General features: G+C 37.7%; 2 protein-coding genes across 3 annotated transcripts; both read right to left on the bottom strand.

Moving 5' to 3' along the window:
• Positions 1 to 1,303: 1,303 nt before the first annotated feature.
• On the bottom strand, positions 1,304 to 12,347 carry LOC132841318 (mucin-2-like). Of its 2 annotated transcripts, none has more exons than XM_060863619.1 (22): positions 11,476 to 12,347; positions 8,726 to 8,807; positions 8,524 to 8,634; positions 8,236 to 8,412; positions 7,808 to 8,047; positions 7,579 to 7,689; positions 7,232 to 7,483; positions 6,827 to 7,120; positions 6,544 to 6,729; positions 6,065 to 6,301; positions 5,751 to 5,975; positions 5,588 to 5,680; positions 5,319 to 5,480; positions 4,977 to 5,087; positions 4,615 to 4,872; positions 3,732 to 3,968; positions 3,570 to 3,632; positions 3,408 to 3,471; positions 3,210 to 3,323; positions 2,912 to 3,032; positions 2,370 to 2,521; positions 1,304 to 2,245 (listed from the first exon to the last, which is right to left on the bottom strand). In XM_060863619.1, exons 1-22 carry the CDS (start codon positions 11,962 to 11,964, stop codon positions 2,119 to 2,121), a joined length of 3,906 nt encoding a protein of 1,301 aa, XP_060719602.1. In that variant the 5' UTR covers positions 11,965 to 12,347; the 3' UTR covers positions 1,304 to 2,118. The 2 variants fall into 2 exon arrangements, with proteins under 2 accessions (XP_060719602.1, XP_060719603.1); XM_060863620.1 differs by having other exon boundaries at positions 7,579 to 7,686.
• A 344-nt stretch (positions 12,348 to 12,691) lies between these two features.
• LOC132841316 (matrix remodeling-associated protein 8-like) lies at positions 12,692 to 15,723 on the bottom strand. The gene is made up of 6 exons (XM_060863615.1): positions 15,538 to 15,723; positions 14,671 to 15,057; positions 14,451 to 14,549; positions 14,324 to 14,368; positions 14,013 to 14,060; positions 12,692 to 13,871 (listed from the first exon to the last, which is right to left on the bottom strand). The coding sequence occupies exons 1-6, from the start codon at positions 15,599 to 15,601 to the stop codon at positions 13,780 to 13,782; spliced, it is 735 nt and encodes a 244-aa protein (XP_060719598.1). The 5' UTR covers positions 15,602 to 15,723; the 3' UTR covers positions 12,692 to 13,779.
• Between the last annotated feature and the right edge of the window lie 2,479 nt (positions 15,724 to 18,202).

Genomic DNA, 18,202 nt, shown 5'->3' with positions numbered 1-18,202 from the left:
CCTAGAAATGCCAATATTGTTAGCATGTTATAAATCCTGTAAGCACAATTTTGTCCTGTGCTCTTCATACCTGAGTTCTTTCACTTACATGAACTCAAAAACCTCCTGCATGCGTGGATAATTTTTGCTGTGTTCCACATGATTCTAGTGATAAATAACTTCGGACCTTGTTCACAAGTTTTTGTCCTGTTTTGATTCATGAAATAAAAAAGATCCTACTTTGACAGGAGTATTTTGTATGTAGAAGACTTCAAAATAATTAAATAAAAAATTAAATTGTCAGTAATTCAAATTTTCATATAGAACCTTTTTTTAATGTAGAATTTCAATACACTTATAAATAAACTACACTTTTCCTTATTGCTGTGTTGGCACCATAAAAAGTAGATTATTTGTTAATTTGAATGGTTTATATATCTTACATGTACATAGTAAACCTGATTTTAAAATATTTTAAAGGTACTTTATTAGACCTTGTGTTTATTACGTAGTCATCAGTTATGTGATTGGAAGTGATCATTTTACAGCTGCTGAAAATATTTCCGACCATTAGATGTTCTTATATGTAAGCATTCACGATACATTTGACTCGTACAATCCGTTTATTTGTAACATACATGATGCCATATACATTACATTATCATTCAGGTGGATAAAGTTCCAGCTGTTGTGAGATAATAAACACACTCTTTATTTTTTTCAGGATGCACTGGTTATTAAAGCATAAAACACATACATACAACATTTTTTAGACATCTAGTCTTCCTCCGTCTCATCATTATTACCAAATCTTTTATTCACAACAGTCTTCTAAAGGACTTGCCTCAGTCTTATCCTCAGAACAAAGACAAAAGGAAATCGCTGCAACGTCCTCAGGTGCAACACTTAACACACGTCCTTCCACACAGGACGGCTTTCTTCAAAAAGCCCTGTAGCCACTGATAATTTCCTTCTTCCCCACAATGTGATGAACCTCTCCCCTCGAATACACACACACACACTTCCACACAATTCTCTTTTTCATGTCAGGGGCTCCCTCTTTATCATTCTCACAATTCTATCCAGGAACAACCTTAGTGTAAACGTGTTAACATAAAACAGCATAGTTGGCATGAAGATGCTTCAAAGCTAAAATGCTTCATTACAACACACAAGTTGTGTGCATGGGTTTAAATCATTAATTAAGCTGTTTTGTCCAAATATACATGGCAGTATATATATATATATATATATATATATATATATATATATATATATATATATATATATATATATATTTTTTATTTTTTTTTATTTTTTTTTAATTACACTTATTTGAAAAACTTTTATTACCCATTATTTAACCAGTCCAGCTGTATAACATCATCCGTGCCTCAATATGCTGTTCTGTGCTGTCATGATACAAGAGGACATTATGTTCAAGACAAATAATCCTGAGATATACATTCAACATCTCTAAAAATATACCCTTTATTTACTATTACACAGACAACCATACACAGAATACTCACCTATTTATTTTTACACCACACCGTGTTTGTCAAGAAATCTTTTGATATTCTGACTGTTATTTAAATCACAGGTTTAAATGAATTCTCTTGTTTTAACCTGTTATTGTTTCTACATTAAGAGCTCACATGGTGGCTTGTATGATGGACGGTTTATATTAACGAAAGTGTGTAGGAATATTTTAAGAATTAAAAATGTATGTGTTGAATTTTCTTTACCATTTAGTCTCCAATTTTCAACATTTTCAATAGGATTTATCCCCATGTGAGAGAAGTGAGAGAATAACTCTTTATAACTGCTAAAATTTAGGTGATTACAGGAATTTGTTTAACGGACTTACAACAAGATTAAATATAACATAAAACGCACAAATGTCGTTCTTTAATAAATGCAAATATGTAATTGTTTGATGGTTGCTGTGATGTCAAAGGAATAAAACACTTTGGGATCTTCTGTTACTGTTATATAAGTACTGTTCTCTACCAAATCTGTTTGGTATGTAACTGAGCAAAATATTTGCAAAATGGTAGAGGTAATAGATACGGGGGGGAAAAACACACATCAGTGTAAAGCTGGTGATCCTAATGAGAATGGAGAAAAATGTTGCTATCACTCAAATCTCTTGAGGTGGTTGTAAAGGGACTGCACGTACGTAAAGACGCACATGGGGTCAGGATTGGAGCCCATTGCCATCATGTCGTCTACCTCAATCAGCCGAGTGCAGTCCGCCTTCTCCCTGAGAGACAAGTAAGCACTCTGATTCATGACTGCTCAGTGCAGACACTGTCTCACAAACACAAAAACACACACACACACACACACACACACACACACACACACACACACACACACACACTTACTCAGCAGTGGTGAAGGCTAAATCAAGGTTGTGTTTTTGGTGAGCAGGATTCAGCTCATTGTAGTCAAACTCATTAGGGAAGAAAGAGTGCACCAAAGCACAGAAGGCCATTCCATCAGACCAGCTGGAGGAAAAATTACGGATATCTATGTGCTGAGAGAGAGAGAGAGAGAGAGAGAGAGAGAGAGAGAGAGAGAGAGAGAGAGAGAGAAAGAAAGAAATTAAGTTATTCTCACCTCACCCCCAGTGTTCAGGCTCTGCATACATTATGACCTTGACCAGGGTGAAGCACTTATGATGAATAAATAAATTGATGTTACAGAGAAGTGAGCAGATTGCAGACTACAGACAGACTGAGATTACTGTAATGTCTTATGCAATTGGACATCACAAAAAATACCTTGAATGATCGTGGAGTTTACTGTTCAGTAGAAATGAATTATTTTACTAAGAAACGTAAAGGGATACAAACTGTTGTACTGAGCATCACATTACCATGCACTTACACATACAACCTTAAAATGTTTAATTTCACATACAGACCTGGTAGCCGATGGTTTTGGAGCGGCACCAGTCCAGCAGAAGCTGCTTAATGCTACTGGCGCTGGACGCATTCAAGCTCTGAGATCGTCTCAGTTTAGGTCTCGACTCCACGTTGTTATCTCTGAGGAGACACAACAACACACACATTCTGTGATTTTTCTTCAGTTATTAATTCTAATAATAATGGATACATTAACAAATGAAATCTGATGTAATGCACCTTCATGTGTTGAAATATTATGATCACACATGAAATGTATGTGAATTTTCAAAACGTCAATGTTCCGTATTTATTAACCTGCTAGGTTCAGAATTCATTCTCTGAAACAAGGCCTGCTTGCTCTGGAAGTTTCTTGGCATTGTCTGTGATCCTGTGATCTCTGTACCATTCCCACAGTCTGACGTCTTATATCTACAGACAAAACAGAAGCAAGAAATGAGTGAAGGTTGTGTTAGATTGGATATATGCCTCAGAGTTTAATAAAAGCATGCTTACTTCTCACTGACTGGTTTAGAATCAGAAAAATAAGCTGGCTTAGAAAACGTGCTTGAACCTTTGTCTGGGGAAAGAGAAGAGAATCACTGCATATAAATCACACTGATCTAAAAAGCATTGAGACATTTCAATTGGTTTAATAAACAGGATTCATTTTTTAACCTGGATATCCAGGAGAACTTGTATTTATCTTCTGGCTAGAGGTCCATGGCTTGACCGCTGACACTAGAATTAAACAATAACATCAGAGAAATATGACAGATGCTTGGATTTGGGGTATACACCGCCATGTATTTTGAATATTTACATATTATGATAACTCACCAGGTCTGCTGGGAGAGTCCACGATGGTTGATGGTTTAGAAACCGCTGTATCAGTTGCTGATTTGCTGAAAAGCAAAGGGTTAAAATGTGGTGTAGTGTTTGGCTGCGAAATGTTGCTAGACCTGCTGACGGACTTGGGGCTTTGTGGAATTTGATTGTTGCGTATACCAGACAGCCGTGGTGATGAGATGGCTGGATATTGACTGCTGAGAGATGACTTCATATCCTGTGACATCCCTAATTAGATGAAAAACATATATACAACAATGGATATCTTATGTAAATTCTACAAAAAGTAGCTAAATAAGTAGCTAAAGTGCTACTTTATGGCATCTATTTTTGTGTTATCTTTTTTGAAATGTCTTAATCATAAATGTCAATCAACAATTATGTTTGTTCTGCATTGCTTTGTAGGCAGAAGATGATGAGATAAAGTTTTGCTAAAGCATGCTGGGTGATATCTGAGACTGATCTTGATTAGCATGCTCAGGAAACGGCTACACGCAGATGGCAACAGATAGCATGTACGGAAATTGTAAGTGATGAGAATTAGGTGCACAATTCTATGACATCAGGAATAAACAGGTCTGGACATGCCGTTATTAGTAAATAATGATGAAACTTCAGAGTGGTACCACATCATACCACCACATCGTTCATTATTTTCCTATCAAAGCCTCTCATGTGCTCATGTTTCATTATGTATTTAAATTAAAGCAGTTTGTAGTTTATTGGGCCTCCTACTCCCCCTCATGGAAAAACACTAACAAGCCCCCAATTTTCTCCACCCTCACTGTTGCAAAATGTTTATCTTCATGAGGTAAAAAACCAGGGTCAGACGTAAACAATACTGAAACAAGTAGAAACAGAATCACTGACTCACCAGACTTAGTGGAAGGCTCAATCATTGGTGGATATGATTTAGTGCTCAGTGTTGATTGGCCAAAGACTTTTGCTTTTAGTGGTGGGGATGGGTTAGGGAGAGAAGAGCTGGGGTTGGCCGATCTCCTGACAGGTTTAGGGCTCATACGAATCATAGAAGTGACAGGTGCTTGGGGTGTTGCAGTGGTTGTGGAGGCATCTACAACCGATCGCACTTCCTGAGACACAGAGGAATAAACTGAGGAGTATCCAGAATACTCTGGGTAGAAAAGGAATGAAACAAAGACAAAGAAATTATGATGAATTGGGGATTTCCCAATATATACAGTATCTCTCATAAAAAGAGAAAAATGCAGAAATCACCACTATCAGGAGGTGAATCTGCTCGTCTAGTTTGACAGCTTATGGAGAGCTGAGGATGTGAGAAGACACGAGTCATAAGTGACCTTCCTTCTCGTGATTCTGTAGAGGCCTCTGATTGGATAACAAGGAAAAATATTAGTCTCTAGATAATCATTCAATCATATGCACTAAAAGCATATGATTTTTTTCAAAGAAACACTGACGTGATACATGTTTCCTGGAAATTTTGATTGAAATCTTGTTGCGTTTATTCAGAAAATATTTGTAACAAATTTGGAAACACTATGTTAAAAGCTAAAAAATCTATTCTGATCTAGAGTATGCAGAAGAGTTCATCAGTACCTGTATGTGATGATGTAATCATCTTCTCTCCGTTCTGATTGGCTGCTCTTCTGTGACGTCTGGGGCTCAAGCAAGTTATAAACGTTGCAATTGGCTGAGCAGAAGTCATATGCTGACCGTTATCTGACACGGATGAATACACTGACGAGTAGCCAGAGTACTCTAAATGAATAACACAAATAAGCTTTCTAGTAAAGTCAGTGATTAAAAGCCATGGCATGTGCTTATTATATACAGTAAATAAAGTTAAAGGCATCGATCTAATGTACCGCTTCCGGTTGGTGAATCTGCACGTTTTTGAAAACCTGTGGATGGCTGATGATGGAAGAAACTGTCCTCTGTTAACTTCATTTCCTGTTGCACTGAAAGAGCATTTGATTGGACAAAAGAATGTAAAACTATTATGGCAAATATATTTGTACTTGTACTCACACTGAACAGGATGTTGGGTTTTGCTGAGCTCTGAGGTTACACTAGAAGTCTCAGCAGAGTTTTGATGAACAACAGAGTGAGAACGGATAAGACTAGTATCAAGATGATGTACAAGATTGTGATTTGACAGTATTTTTCCAGGTGTGAATGAGGAGACGGTAGTGTGAGGGGTCACTTTGCTGGAAGGCTCTCGATCTTCATTATTGTCAGGTGAACTTATTTTGTCTGGGCAAGAGACGTAATGCCATAATAATTGTATTATGATCAACATAAATATTTTACAATTTTATGTTTATATTATTATTCCAGCTCACCAGACACTGCTGAATGTACAGCCAACAGTGGCTTTTTCACCATAGTAGGAGATGGAGTAGAGTTCCAGTTGGTGGAAGAATGCTCATCTAGGTTAAACCTTGTCGGTTTTGTCTTCGAGTTTGGGCTCATGAGAACATTTAAATTTGATGTTGCAGACTGGAAAAGAACTTGAGATTCCATCACAGCTGCTTGATCCTGATCAAGGCTGCTGGTAGATGACATTTTTTCTGCCTGGGCTATGGAAAAAAACAAAGTTGTGATATCGAACAAGGAATACAACACGTTAGGCCTGGTGTTATCAAAAAAGGATCAATGGTATGATGCAGTCAGTAAACTGACACAGAAGGTGTCACGATATCAAATATTGTACAATAACAACTTGCTATCTTTATATGCTATTGAAAATTAATCAGTAACTTCTGACCAATCAAAATAATTCAACAATATGCTATGGTATAACTTGGATACCATATCTTACCAATTCTGTGCTGTGATCTGATTGCCAAACTTGGTATAGATGGAGACTTGAATGATGTAGAGCTTTGGTTGGTTGACCTCAGAGGTTTGGGGCTCACAGGAACAGTTGCACTACTCAAAGTTTTGTGTGCTGTTGGTGTAGCAAGCAGTTCTGTACGTTGACTTGAACTGGTTTCTAGAGAATGATCTAGTTGAAGAAGCAGAAACCAAATATTGAGAAGTAATGAGAGCTAAACAGTAAAGAAAGAAAGAAAGAAAGAAAGAAAGAAAAGTATCTTATTTACCATCTCTGAAGGAGGACTCTAAATGTCCTTTAGATATTGGAGATGTCACAGAGAATGGGGCCACACGATTGTTGTATACAGATGCACTTGGTTCTGAAGCTTTAAACGGCGATTCGGTTGCCTCAGTTGTACATGGTGGTTTAAATGGAGTTGGAATTTGGTTGGTTGATCTGAGAGATTTAGGGCTTAGAGGCATGTTCATAATGCTGACTGGTTGCTGGTGTTCTGTCATGGATCCCAAGCTTGACTGAACATTGGCCGTTGACCGGAGCATTTGTGATGACAGCAAACGCTCTGAAAATGAGATAATAAATATAAAGTGATTGTGGTTTTTGTATCTTTCAAACATTAGTTATCATAGATATTATATGTATACATTTAAGTCAAACCCAAACAAAGACATACCTGTTCTAAAAGTAGATTCGGAGAACTTCCTTGTGGCACTGACGTTATTTGATACATCCATTTGAAGGTTCTTTCCAGATGTAATTGTATCTAAAGCTGATTTGCTGAAAGACAGATCAGCATTTTGTTTAGTTAACTGACCACTTTGGGCTGTCGTCACATCAGTGTCTTTATCAGACATTAGATTTGGCTTTCCTGTGACTTCCAGATTTCTGACCATTGATGTCACTTCCTGTGCCTCCAAAGTAATTTCTGATTCAGAGAAAGATTAACAGGGTGAAATGTGAGAATATTATTGGGAAAGCAGATGAAATAAAGAGAAAGATGACCATAGAAATTACCCTCACCATTTTCAAAGGAAGACCTTTCTTCAACTCTCTTTGGTGAAACCTTTTCAGGAGGCAACTGATGAAGAGGTGACTGAGTTGTAAAGTTATTGTTGACTTCCTGACCTTCTTCTGTGTGTTAAAAGAAAGAAGAAAACAATATATAAGAAGTCAGTATATCTTAGTAAAACATAGATCAAAATTTACAAGAACTATTATCGATGTGCTTGTGCAAAATTGTTGTACCTACCAGATTCATGGTGAGATTCTGTATTTGGCTCTGGTGTGTAAATTTCAACAGTTTGCCTAAATTGTGCCGGTGGTGGTATGAGTTTGGTAAGAATGGAGTGTGGGTTATGTTGCATCCTCCAAGGCTGTGGGGATGTAGGGCATAATGGACAACTTTCAGCACTTTTAGATTTCTGGGATGCTTCCATTAAAACCACAGACATGGTTTGGCTATCGTTTGATTGCTTCATTTCCTCAGTTTCTGAAACAAGAAAAAGAATGATGACATTTTTAGGGTTTCAGTCTCGTCAGTTTTTCAAGAAAAAAAAATGCTTCTTGGTATATCAATTTGCATTTGGTGAAATGATGATGTCTGTATCGTCATAAAACATGGTTTAAGTAATTTGCTTCTTCGCATGGCTGAGGTCAGGAGACTGGATTTGGTCTCACTTGAAGTCAGTTGTGATTTGGACGTCTGAACTGCCAGTTCTCTTGCTCTGCTCGTTGCTGTCAATGGACGCTGTCTTGTAGTCTTAGCCACGGACATGGTCACATGTTGACCGGATAGTGATGACATCACATCCTGTGACACCGAGTATTCAGAATATCCAGACAATCCAGAGTATTCTTCAATAAAACAGAAGAAATGTAAATAGAAATGATGAGAAATCATTTCAAATACAAGCATCTGAATGACTGATATTAAGAATATTTCTTAATTTTTTTTATTTCACTCACCACTTCCTAAAGGAGATAGAGGTCTAGGGTCTGTGTTGGGATGTATTTGAGGAGATGAGATGGGATGAGAGTCAACGAGTTCATGTTGTTTACTGACCAGTGATTCCACTTCTTCTTGTTAATGATGAGAATTTATGATTAGCTGAGTTTGAGATTTAAACTATTGTTCAAAAGCCATAAATTAAATCTAACTGTCTGTTACCTTGCACTTTTTCAGGCTCATTCTCCAGTCCAGCTGAAGTTAATTGGTCTTCATCTTCTTCTCCTACCTCTCTGCTTGTCACCTGTCAATCAATAAGACAAAAAGTGGGAGATTTCAGAGCCAAAGAATTTATGTACTGCTGTCTTAAAATCTGTAAAATCCTCCTTGTGGAGAGGGATAGAATTACAGGCTTACCAGAATACAATACTGTATTTCAGCTGCTATTTTAATGTCTAGGTTTTTACATTTACATTTACGGCATTTAGCAGACACCCTTATCCAGAGTGACTTACAACTGAGCAACTGAGGGTTAAGGGCCTTGCTCAGGGGCCCAGCAGTGGCAGCTTGGTGGACCTGGGGTTCGAACTCATGACCTTCTGATCAGTAGCCCAACACCTTAACCACTGAGCTACCACATCCCCCTGAGAGGTTTTCCCACAATGCACAAACCAAGCTGAGAGGTGTCAAATGACTATCCTCACTAAATGATCATATAGTATTATAATCACTTTGTTTTGTTTCGGTCCAATCAAAGATAATGTTTATAACCACTTGCTAAAAAAAAAAAAAAAAAAAACACTGGTGAAGTGGTGTTCTAAAATGGTGGTGCTTTAATGAGAATCTTAGCTCCAAACAACTATATACTGTATGTTTTTTTGTCTTGAGTAGATATATTTCTGTCCAGTCAATTTTGTCACCACCTTCTGTTCCCACCATCCAGACCCAAACCCCAATCATACAACAGCAAGAACAGCTACAGAATCTTTTCAAACTGCTGCTCATGCTGCATCAGAGGGCTGGGTAACACACATAGATGAAAGTACCATCTACCTTCTTTCACAAACATGATCTCACCGATACCACAAATGGGATAGGGTCTCTACGATGCTTGACGTGGAGAAGAAAGTACTGTATACTCCTCCCACCCAGAGAGAATGGAGAGAATAGTCAGTTTTGCTCACTCGGCTCCTGGTTTTCTGGTGCACCTTTATTCGGTGATGTCGTTTATTCATTCATTTATCTTCAGCAACTGTTTGGTATTGGTTTATTTGGGGTATATTCAGGAAACTCTGAGCACAAAGACTCCTGTCCGTTGTAGGTCACTGTACACATTTATTCACACATCTAGCCACGGAGAAAACATAGAACCAAATGTCTGCAAAGAATAAATCTAAGTGTAAGGCCATGTTCTTGATAAGGAAATAGTACAGAGATACACACGAATTTCCGTCTAAGTGTGACAAGCTCAGTGAAATCCCCCTCACAGGTTTCACAGGTGTGTGTGTGGGTTTAGTGAGTGTTTCAGGCTTGTAAGTTATACAGTGTGTACATTCCACATCTGATTGTGGGAATGTGAACATGGATTGTGAATATTATCTTGTTAGAAGGGAAATGTTTTTATAAAAGCCAAAAAAAATGCATAGGCTTGCCTCATGGCCTTGGTCTTTAATATTCTAATTAGATGTGGTTAGCCTCTATGACACACTTATTCTATTTGGGAACCGTCATAACCCATAACTACTACTCATTTCCTTCTGTGTTTAATATCAGCACCTGCATTTCTAACACAGCAATCTGAAAACGCCCAGACCCAGAAATCAAGAGGGAAACTATGCAATAGAATGTTGTGTGTTAAAATAAAGGATGCTTAAATATCTATCGTGTTATTTATAAGATGATTTCTACAGACACTGTAACTTATCAGAGTGTGCTACGGAGTGTGCTGATGCTTAGTGGAACAAGACATCAATCAGCCTTGCTAAAAATACACAAGGCTTTTTAGGGCCACCTAAAGAAAGATAGAGAGAGAGGAAGATTTGTGATCTGAGTGATAAGCACGTGGCACTTGAACCACATGCTAAGTCTGATACCTAAACCATAAAATTAGACAACATGGGTGAGAGAAAACACTTGCTTTGATTTTTGATCCTTGATCAAGGGTTTGGACAGAAAAGCTGAGGAAGCTTTTTAAATCATAACATCGAGAGAAATGACATAGCGGCATAAAGTAATGCAAGACATGTAACTGTAACTGTAATGTAAGATATATATATATACACACACACACACACACATATATATATACACACACACACACACACACACACATATATATATATATATACAATGTAATTCAAATCACAGTTTTTTATTATTGCACTCATTCATATAAGCTCTTGTTTCTATAGTAACAGCTCGTTCTCCCTGTCTTGTGTGTTGAACTCTGCACATAATCAAAAACTAATAATAAACAGATTAGAATGATTTTCTTAATGAATCAATGGGGGAAAAAGCATAGAACTGTTGATATTATGAAGCTTCCTGCAAGTAGATGCTTAGCATTTATGGAAGGAGTCTACAGTGTGAGGGCTTCATAAAAGTCCCACCATGGGAGAGTTTCTGAGTTATGGTTTGTCATGTGATGTGACAAACTACACAGTGTGAATTTGAAGAAAGAAGAAAAAGAGAGATTGTTGAGGGAATGTGTGTTTGGAATTAAACAGTTTGCTGTGGTGTAAGTGGAATAAAACACTCCATGATGTGCTGTTAAAGGTAAAATTTCAAGATTGAAATAGTGCTGCAAAACAGAGTAACTGTCATAATATATGACTTACTTATAACGTCTTTAATCTAAGTCAATAATTTAAATCACAGACTGCAGCCATCACTTTGAGAAATTAAGAAAACAAGCAGTGTATGAATAAATAGCTTACATTAGCCTCATAGCTTACATTAGCCTCATAACTTACATCCATGTTAATGGTGCTGGTCACAGACGCAGTAGGAGAACTCCTGGAGGAAGAAGACTCTGAATCCACACACACAGATCCACCGATTAAATATGCTTCAGCTGGATCACAGCTTTCTTCTTCCTCCACAGAAGCTGCAGTTCCGGTGCTACATCTTTCAGCTTGGATCTGGGTTTGAACCTGGACATCATGGAGATCATGATTTCTCTGGGAACTTGGATTGATTGCTATCCATGGTAGGGTGTCTACCAGTTTGGAAAGAGCCTCCAACTTCTCCTTCAGCTGCTGGTTTTCCTCCTGAAGCCTTGAAACCATGTTCTCTATGGGTTTGGCACCTTTACAGGCCTCATCCAGGCGCTGCTCGACGTTTCGCTTGAAAGTAGCGACGTCGACGTGGATCTCACGTACAACAAGGCGCAGAGCTCTTTCAAACTGTCCCAGCACGCCAGTGTCATTCTCACCCGAACCACTTCCTTTAATTGATTCCATTACAGCGGCTGTTTGTGTCTCTCCTTGACCCGCCAGCGGGTATGTGAACAGAGGGTACTAAGATCAGGATCTTTCTTTGCCTTCTTGGCCCCCATGTCATTTGTCAGTGGTAGGAGGGGGGAAAGGGAAAGTAATAGAGATGGAGAATTTGGTTCCTCATGTAAGGCATCTAATTTTAGAACATAGTTGCTGTCTGGCAGCCTGTCGCTAGCCTTAATGTTTCATCAGGACAGGATAAGACAGGGCAAGAAGGTTGCAATGAGACACATTAATATCGAACATAGTATCTCGATGTAACCTTTAGTGATGCCCATAGATGATGTCCAAACTGCATGACTAAATCATTACACTTACATTACATTATCCTGAGTCATCACATTTAATCTAACCTGACCTCGCCTTCACTTTGCCAGTTCTTAAAAGGCATGTAACAGAAATCAAATAAAATCCAAGACAGTACAATCAAATAAAAATTCTTTTCTAGCACAGCATCAGCTCCTATCGTGTTTTACTTCATCAGCTCATCTCAGTCAAGCGAGTTTACCACATGTGGACAGAGCTGTAATTCTTGGGTCAGAGAGTTCAACATAAATACGGCACTAAAGGGATGATATCAGAGATTTCAGTTTATTTAACATCATTGTGATTATAGACACTGGAGTATATCAAACATGTAGCATATTAAATCAACTGCATTATGTGATTTAATTAGATTTAAATGTGTGAATGGAAATACATTTTCAGGTTTTCTTACCAAACACTGCTGAAAATATATACAGATAAAAACAAAAGGAATTGAATTATTGGGTAGATAATAAGATAGTAGAAGTGTAAAGCTGAAGCGTTCACATTATATGACATAATTCCAGGTAATTAAACGGCGATAATAAAAGTACTGAAATTTGACAATAGTACTGATTCTTCACCAATCGATATGTGTGACCTATTATTAATTAGGCCAAATGATGATGTAGAGGACCATTTATTACAGGCAAATCCCCTCATTAACCCAAACCTTTACCATATTAAATCATTTACATCAGTGTTTTTATTAATTATTGCTTTTAAAATTTTTGTTATACTTGGATATAAGCTGATATGGATATAAGCTGGCAATTAATATGAGATTCTGGATTTAACATGAGATGTATCTGAGATTCAGTAGAATAGAAGTCTTTATTTGTATCATATACATCACATTTCCCAATGCACATGGTCAGCCATGATACAGTACCAGGGTTAAGGGCCCTTACTCAAGGGCCCAACAATGTCAGCTTGGCATTGCTGAGGCTTGAACCCCGATCCTCTGATCAACAATCCAGTGCCCAATAATTTATTGGTTCTCATGTATTCTCAAGTAATTTGTATATTATATTTGCAAATGTTTGTGGACACCTGACCATCACAGCCCTATGTGTTTTTTTTAACATCCCATTCCAGATTTAATCCCCATTTGCTGTAATATTAACCTCCACAACCTCTTACAATGTCAGACTGTAGATTGTAGATTCATTTTGAAGAGCATTAGTTAGATCAGGCACTGATGTCTGGTGAGAAGGTACAGTATAGGGTATTTCCACTCCATCCTCGACAGACTGTCTTCATGGAGCTCACTTAGTTTCAGTGAAGGGATACAGCATACAAATACATTCTGGACTATTCAATTTATGGCAAATCAGTTCCAGGTGTCCAGATCATTTTGGCCAAATTGTCTATCAATATGGAATTCCATAAAATAATACAATAATTTCTGCATAAAAAGAGCGAGGATGCAGCATTCAGAACAATGTATACACTGAACACAATCAGTAGTTTTCAGTGTGGCTTGTTGACGTAAGCGTCTCCATCTTGCATGCGACTGTTGGCGTAGATGTTATTGTGGTTTTGAGGATTTTTAGCTTTATTTCCTTAAATATAAAGCAAAATGCAAGTAAAAGTGTCGTAAGTACCATGCTCAGAGGATAAATAACATCTATCTTCACTAACAATTACATTAGCTAGAACAATTACGGCTTCATCGGTTTGTTTTTTTCAGCGATGATACTCACTATGCTGATGACCGCTGTGTTTGTCTTTACTGAGCTGCTTGTCATTTCCTAAAAGGAAACAGAGCAAATATCTTTGGCCTGATGTGCCCTATATTTAACTTCTATTTCTATTTGACTGATATAAATGAGACAATATTAATTAAAAGCGGCTTCACTCCTGTGTCTTTGAAAAGGTTTCTGTAAACATTTTAAGATTCCCTGCTAGAACGAGGATGATTCACATCAGCCTAAAGATACACAGCTATAATTGTGACCACATACCACACATACCAAACATCGTAGCATTGAAACGAAACTTCAAAACTGCTTACTTTTTTCAAATCTTGCGTTTGCATAGACGACGTTATTTGATGCACCTGGAATAAATAAAAATATGATATTTAAAAGTTCAGTATTCAGTATAAAATTTCTATTCATTATAGTATGATGTTCACTCACCGGAATAAGCACGTTTTACCAAACATGTGAAAACCAAAAGAATGATAAGAGCAACTGCTGCTCCTCCTCCTGCTATAAAGGGCCATTTCTGGGTCAACCCTGGCAAAAAATATAAACAGAAATGGATGTTCATCACAACAATCTAAGTATGAATCTGCCATTGGACATGTAAATATATTTAAAATATACATTCCTTAAAGATGTGTAGAAGATACTTTACATTGATGTTTGCTTTGACCCAGTTGTATCTCCTGATACCCAATACTGCAGTTGGTCCCATGATGAAGCTCACAGCTGTAGAGACCCAGATCATACGACTGCATTTTCTTAAGTAAGATGGAGAAGTTTCCTGATGCAGAGAGCTTAGGAAAATGCTTAACACGTCCATTTCTATTATTCCAGAACCTCTCTACTCCATGCTGGCTGATCTCCAGTAAACCGTGTGTTGTTGTGTTTATCTGTTTCCACACTACTGCTACATCTGCAGTCTTATTTGATCCGAGGAGAACCGGATCGAAGTTACACGGCAGCAGGACATCAGACTGGAGCTCAGCAGAAACGTTACTGCTTTTTAAAAGTTCTCTTTTGCACAGATGTTCACCTGTAACTACAGAGTAAAGTGTTAGGATTTAAATTCGTATTTATACAAATACAGTATAATGAACTTTTACTCAAACTGAGCTACACTACAAAACCCTCCAGTTATGAGGCAGAGGAAAATCACTGGAGCTCAATAATCAGGTCCATTCTGTTCATACGTGTTTTGTTAATAAATACTTAAAAAAGATTCAAACTTTTAAAGATGTAAAGAATTAATCAGCCTTGCATTTGCACAACCTCAAGCAAAATTTGCACTGGTTTCAGTTTGACACAAACAAAGTGTTTAATGTCTTTAGTGTTTAAACATTTATCAACTCAACGTTGTAAGGAAAGTAAGAAAATCTCAAGGCTTAAGATGAAAAACAGAATGAACGAAAGTATCGCACGTGTTATTACAACAGAGAGAAGTGTATATAATAATACACGGATGTAACAAGCGTACGTTACATCGACATGTATTAAGAACAGGTCAAATAGTAAAAGTTACCAGTGATGGATGTAATGTGCCACATCGACAGGAACAATATCCACTGTTTTACCCCAGAGAACATGTCTGTTACTGTTGCTCGCCGGTGATGTTGCAGAGTATTTGGTGCATTTCACACTGTTCAGATGGACTAAAGAGGTGTTTTCACCACAACCACATCCTGACAAACCTGCGTGAGTGTTTTTTTTTTAAGGTAAGTGTGTGTAAAAGTGATCATTTTCACTTTCTCACAAATTATTTATTGTTAAATTTTGTTTTGTATTCAGTACAACTAAAATATCTCATCACTGCAACGTGATTGTTCCTCAAGATCTGAATATAAAGATCATTATTATCATTAGGCGTCTGTCTGACCGGTTAACTGGAAAGATGATGAAAATAGTTAAGACATGATGTCATGCTTTCAGTCATGTGTGGTGAAGGCATATACGAGTAAAGAAACGACTCGGCCAGTAAAGCATCTAATCTAATCGAAATCTTACTATCTAAATTGTGTCAGTAGGCTAATTATAAAATGATGTAAACATAAAATCAATAGCTTACTGATGATAACTAGTACTGAGTTGAGAGAATTGAGAGAACACGAATGCAAAGAGCAAGAAAAAGAAAACGGAAAAGATGTGCACACAACCACAAGCTAATAGAATGTCTAAAGTGTGAAGTCTTTGACTTTTTTCTTCTGTACACTCGTGTCCTGTCTTATTTGACGTCTTAGTTGATTGTATGACAGAAAGATTTACTTTAATCTTTAATCTGTAATGTTTTTAAGGTGCTATGATTTTTTTCCTCTAATATTAATACTATGGCCTATTTTGTATAGATTAGCTTGTATGACTACAAAATGTCAAATTTGAAGTTTAATTGTAATTACTTAATTCTATAATTAGACTTTAGACTCAAATCTGTATCATTGGTCACGGGACCTGGTTTACTTACACAGTTTTATTAACCCTGTGACCGCTATAGTCTCAGACTCTCTCTCTCTCTCTCTCTCTCTCTCTCACTCTGTATGTCTCTCTCTCACTCTGTATGTCTCTCTCTCTCTCTCTCTCTGTATGTCTCTCTCTCTCTCTTCATGTCTCTCTCTCTCACTCTGTATGTCTCTCTCTCTCTCTCTCTCTCACTCTGTATGTCTCTCTCTCACTCTGTATGTCTCTCTCTCTCTCTCTCTCACTCTGTATGTCTCTATGTATGTCAGACAGACAGTCAGAAAGAGAGAGAGAGAGAGACAGCGAGAGACAGAGATGACAGACAGACAGAGAGAGACAGAGAGAAAGACAGACAGACAGAGAGCGCAGAGAGAGAGAGAGAGAGAGAGAGAGAGAGAGAGAGAGAGAGAGAGATACAGACAGAGAGAGACACATACAGAGAGAGAGAGAGAGAGAGAGAGAGAGAGAGAGAGAGAGACAGAGAGAGAGAGAGTGAGAGAGAGAGTGAGAGATACAGACAAAGAAAGACACATACAAAGAGAGAGAGAGAGAGAGAGAGACAGACAGACAGACAGACACACATAGACACACACAGACAGAGAGAGAGAGAGAGACAGACAGACAGACAGACATAGACACAGAGAGAGAGAGAGAGAGACAGACAGACAAACGGACACACAGACACACACAGACAGAGAGAGAGAGAGTGATAAACAGACAGACAGTCAGAAAGAGAGAAAGAGAGAGACAGCAAGAGAGAGAGACGACAGAGAGAGACAGAGAAAAAGACAGACAGACAGAGAGACAGACAGGCAGAGAGAGAAAGAGACACAAACACACAGAGATACAGACAGACAGAGAGACAGAGAGAAAGACAGACAGACAAACAGACAGACAGGCAGAGAGAGAAAGAGACACAAACACACAGAGATACAGACAGACAGAGAGACAATAAAATGACAATAAAACAAGTTGATAAACATCACCTGCAAACAAAAAAAAACAGGAAACAGCTCATTGGGTGACCTGTTTCTGATTACATATCATTTCTTTTCCATGTTTCAGCTTTTGATGTGTAAAACCCTGTTCCTGAAGATGTTCGCTGAAGATGCAGTCATGCTACAGCGAACTTCTTTCACATAGTATGGGGAATATGTCTACTGTTGGTACAATCAGTTCTCTTGTGTGTGTGTCAGACAATGACACTGGCACCGATGCGCAGGAAGTGAGCTACAATGAGTAGCGTCAACAGGCCACTGGCATACAGGTAGGTGTGTTTTTATAATTACTGCACAATCATAATTTGTAAAAGTGTGAATTTAAAATGTAATAAAAATTGAATATATGTAGAAAGGTGTGTGTGCGTGTGTATGTGTGTGTGTGTGTGTGTGTGTTGGCAGGGGAGTTAATTATAGAATACTATTGCTTTCCTCTGAAAACTTTGTCACACAAACATCTAACACAACAGCTTGTGTAAAAAAAAAAAAAAAGAGCAAGACAGAAAAGGAAGTAACAGTAGCATACTCTAGCAACTTGTGGTAAAACAATGTCTTTCACGCTAGCAAGATGACTGAGTGTCAGGCCAAAAAATATTAAACTATAACAAAAAAAAAACAATGGCACCACTATATATTTTTTCTTTTTATTTTAGGTAGAAGAAAGACAGCTTCCTCTGTGTGTAAACCCAAGACAATAAAATCCAAATAATAAATGACATCTAAACTATTGTATGTAGA

The sequence above is a fragment of the Tachysurus vachellii genome, chromosome 26 (genome assembly GCF_030014155.1).
Source record: "Tachysurus vachellii isolate PV-2020 chromosome 26, HZAU_Pvac_v1, whole genome shotgun sequence".
Lineage (NCBI taxonomy): Eukaryota > Metazoa > Chordata > Actinopteri > Siluriformes > Bagridae > Tachysurus > Tachysurus vachellii.
This window is presented reverse-complemented; position numbering and strand designations above follow the sequence as displayed.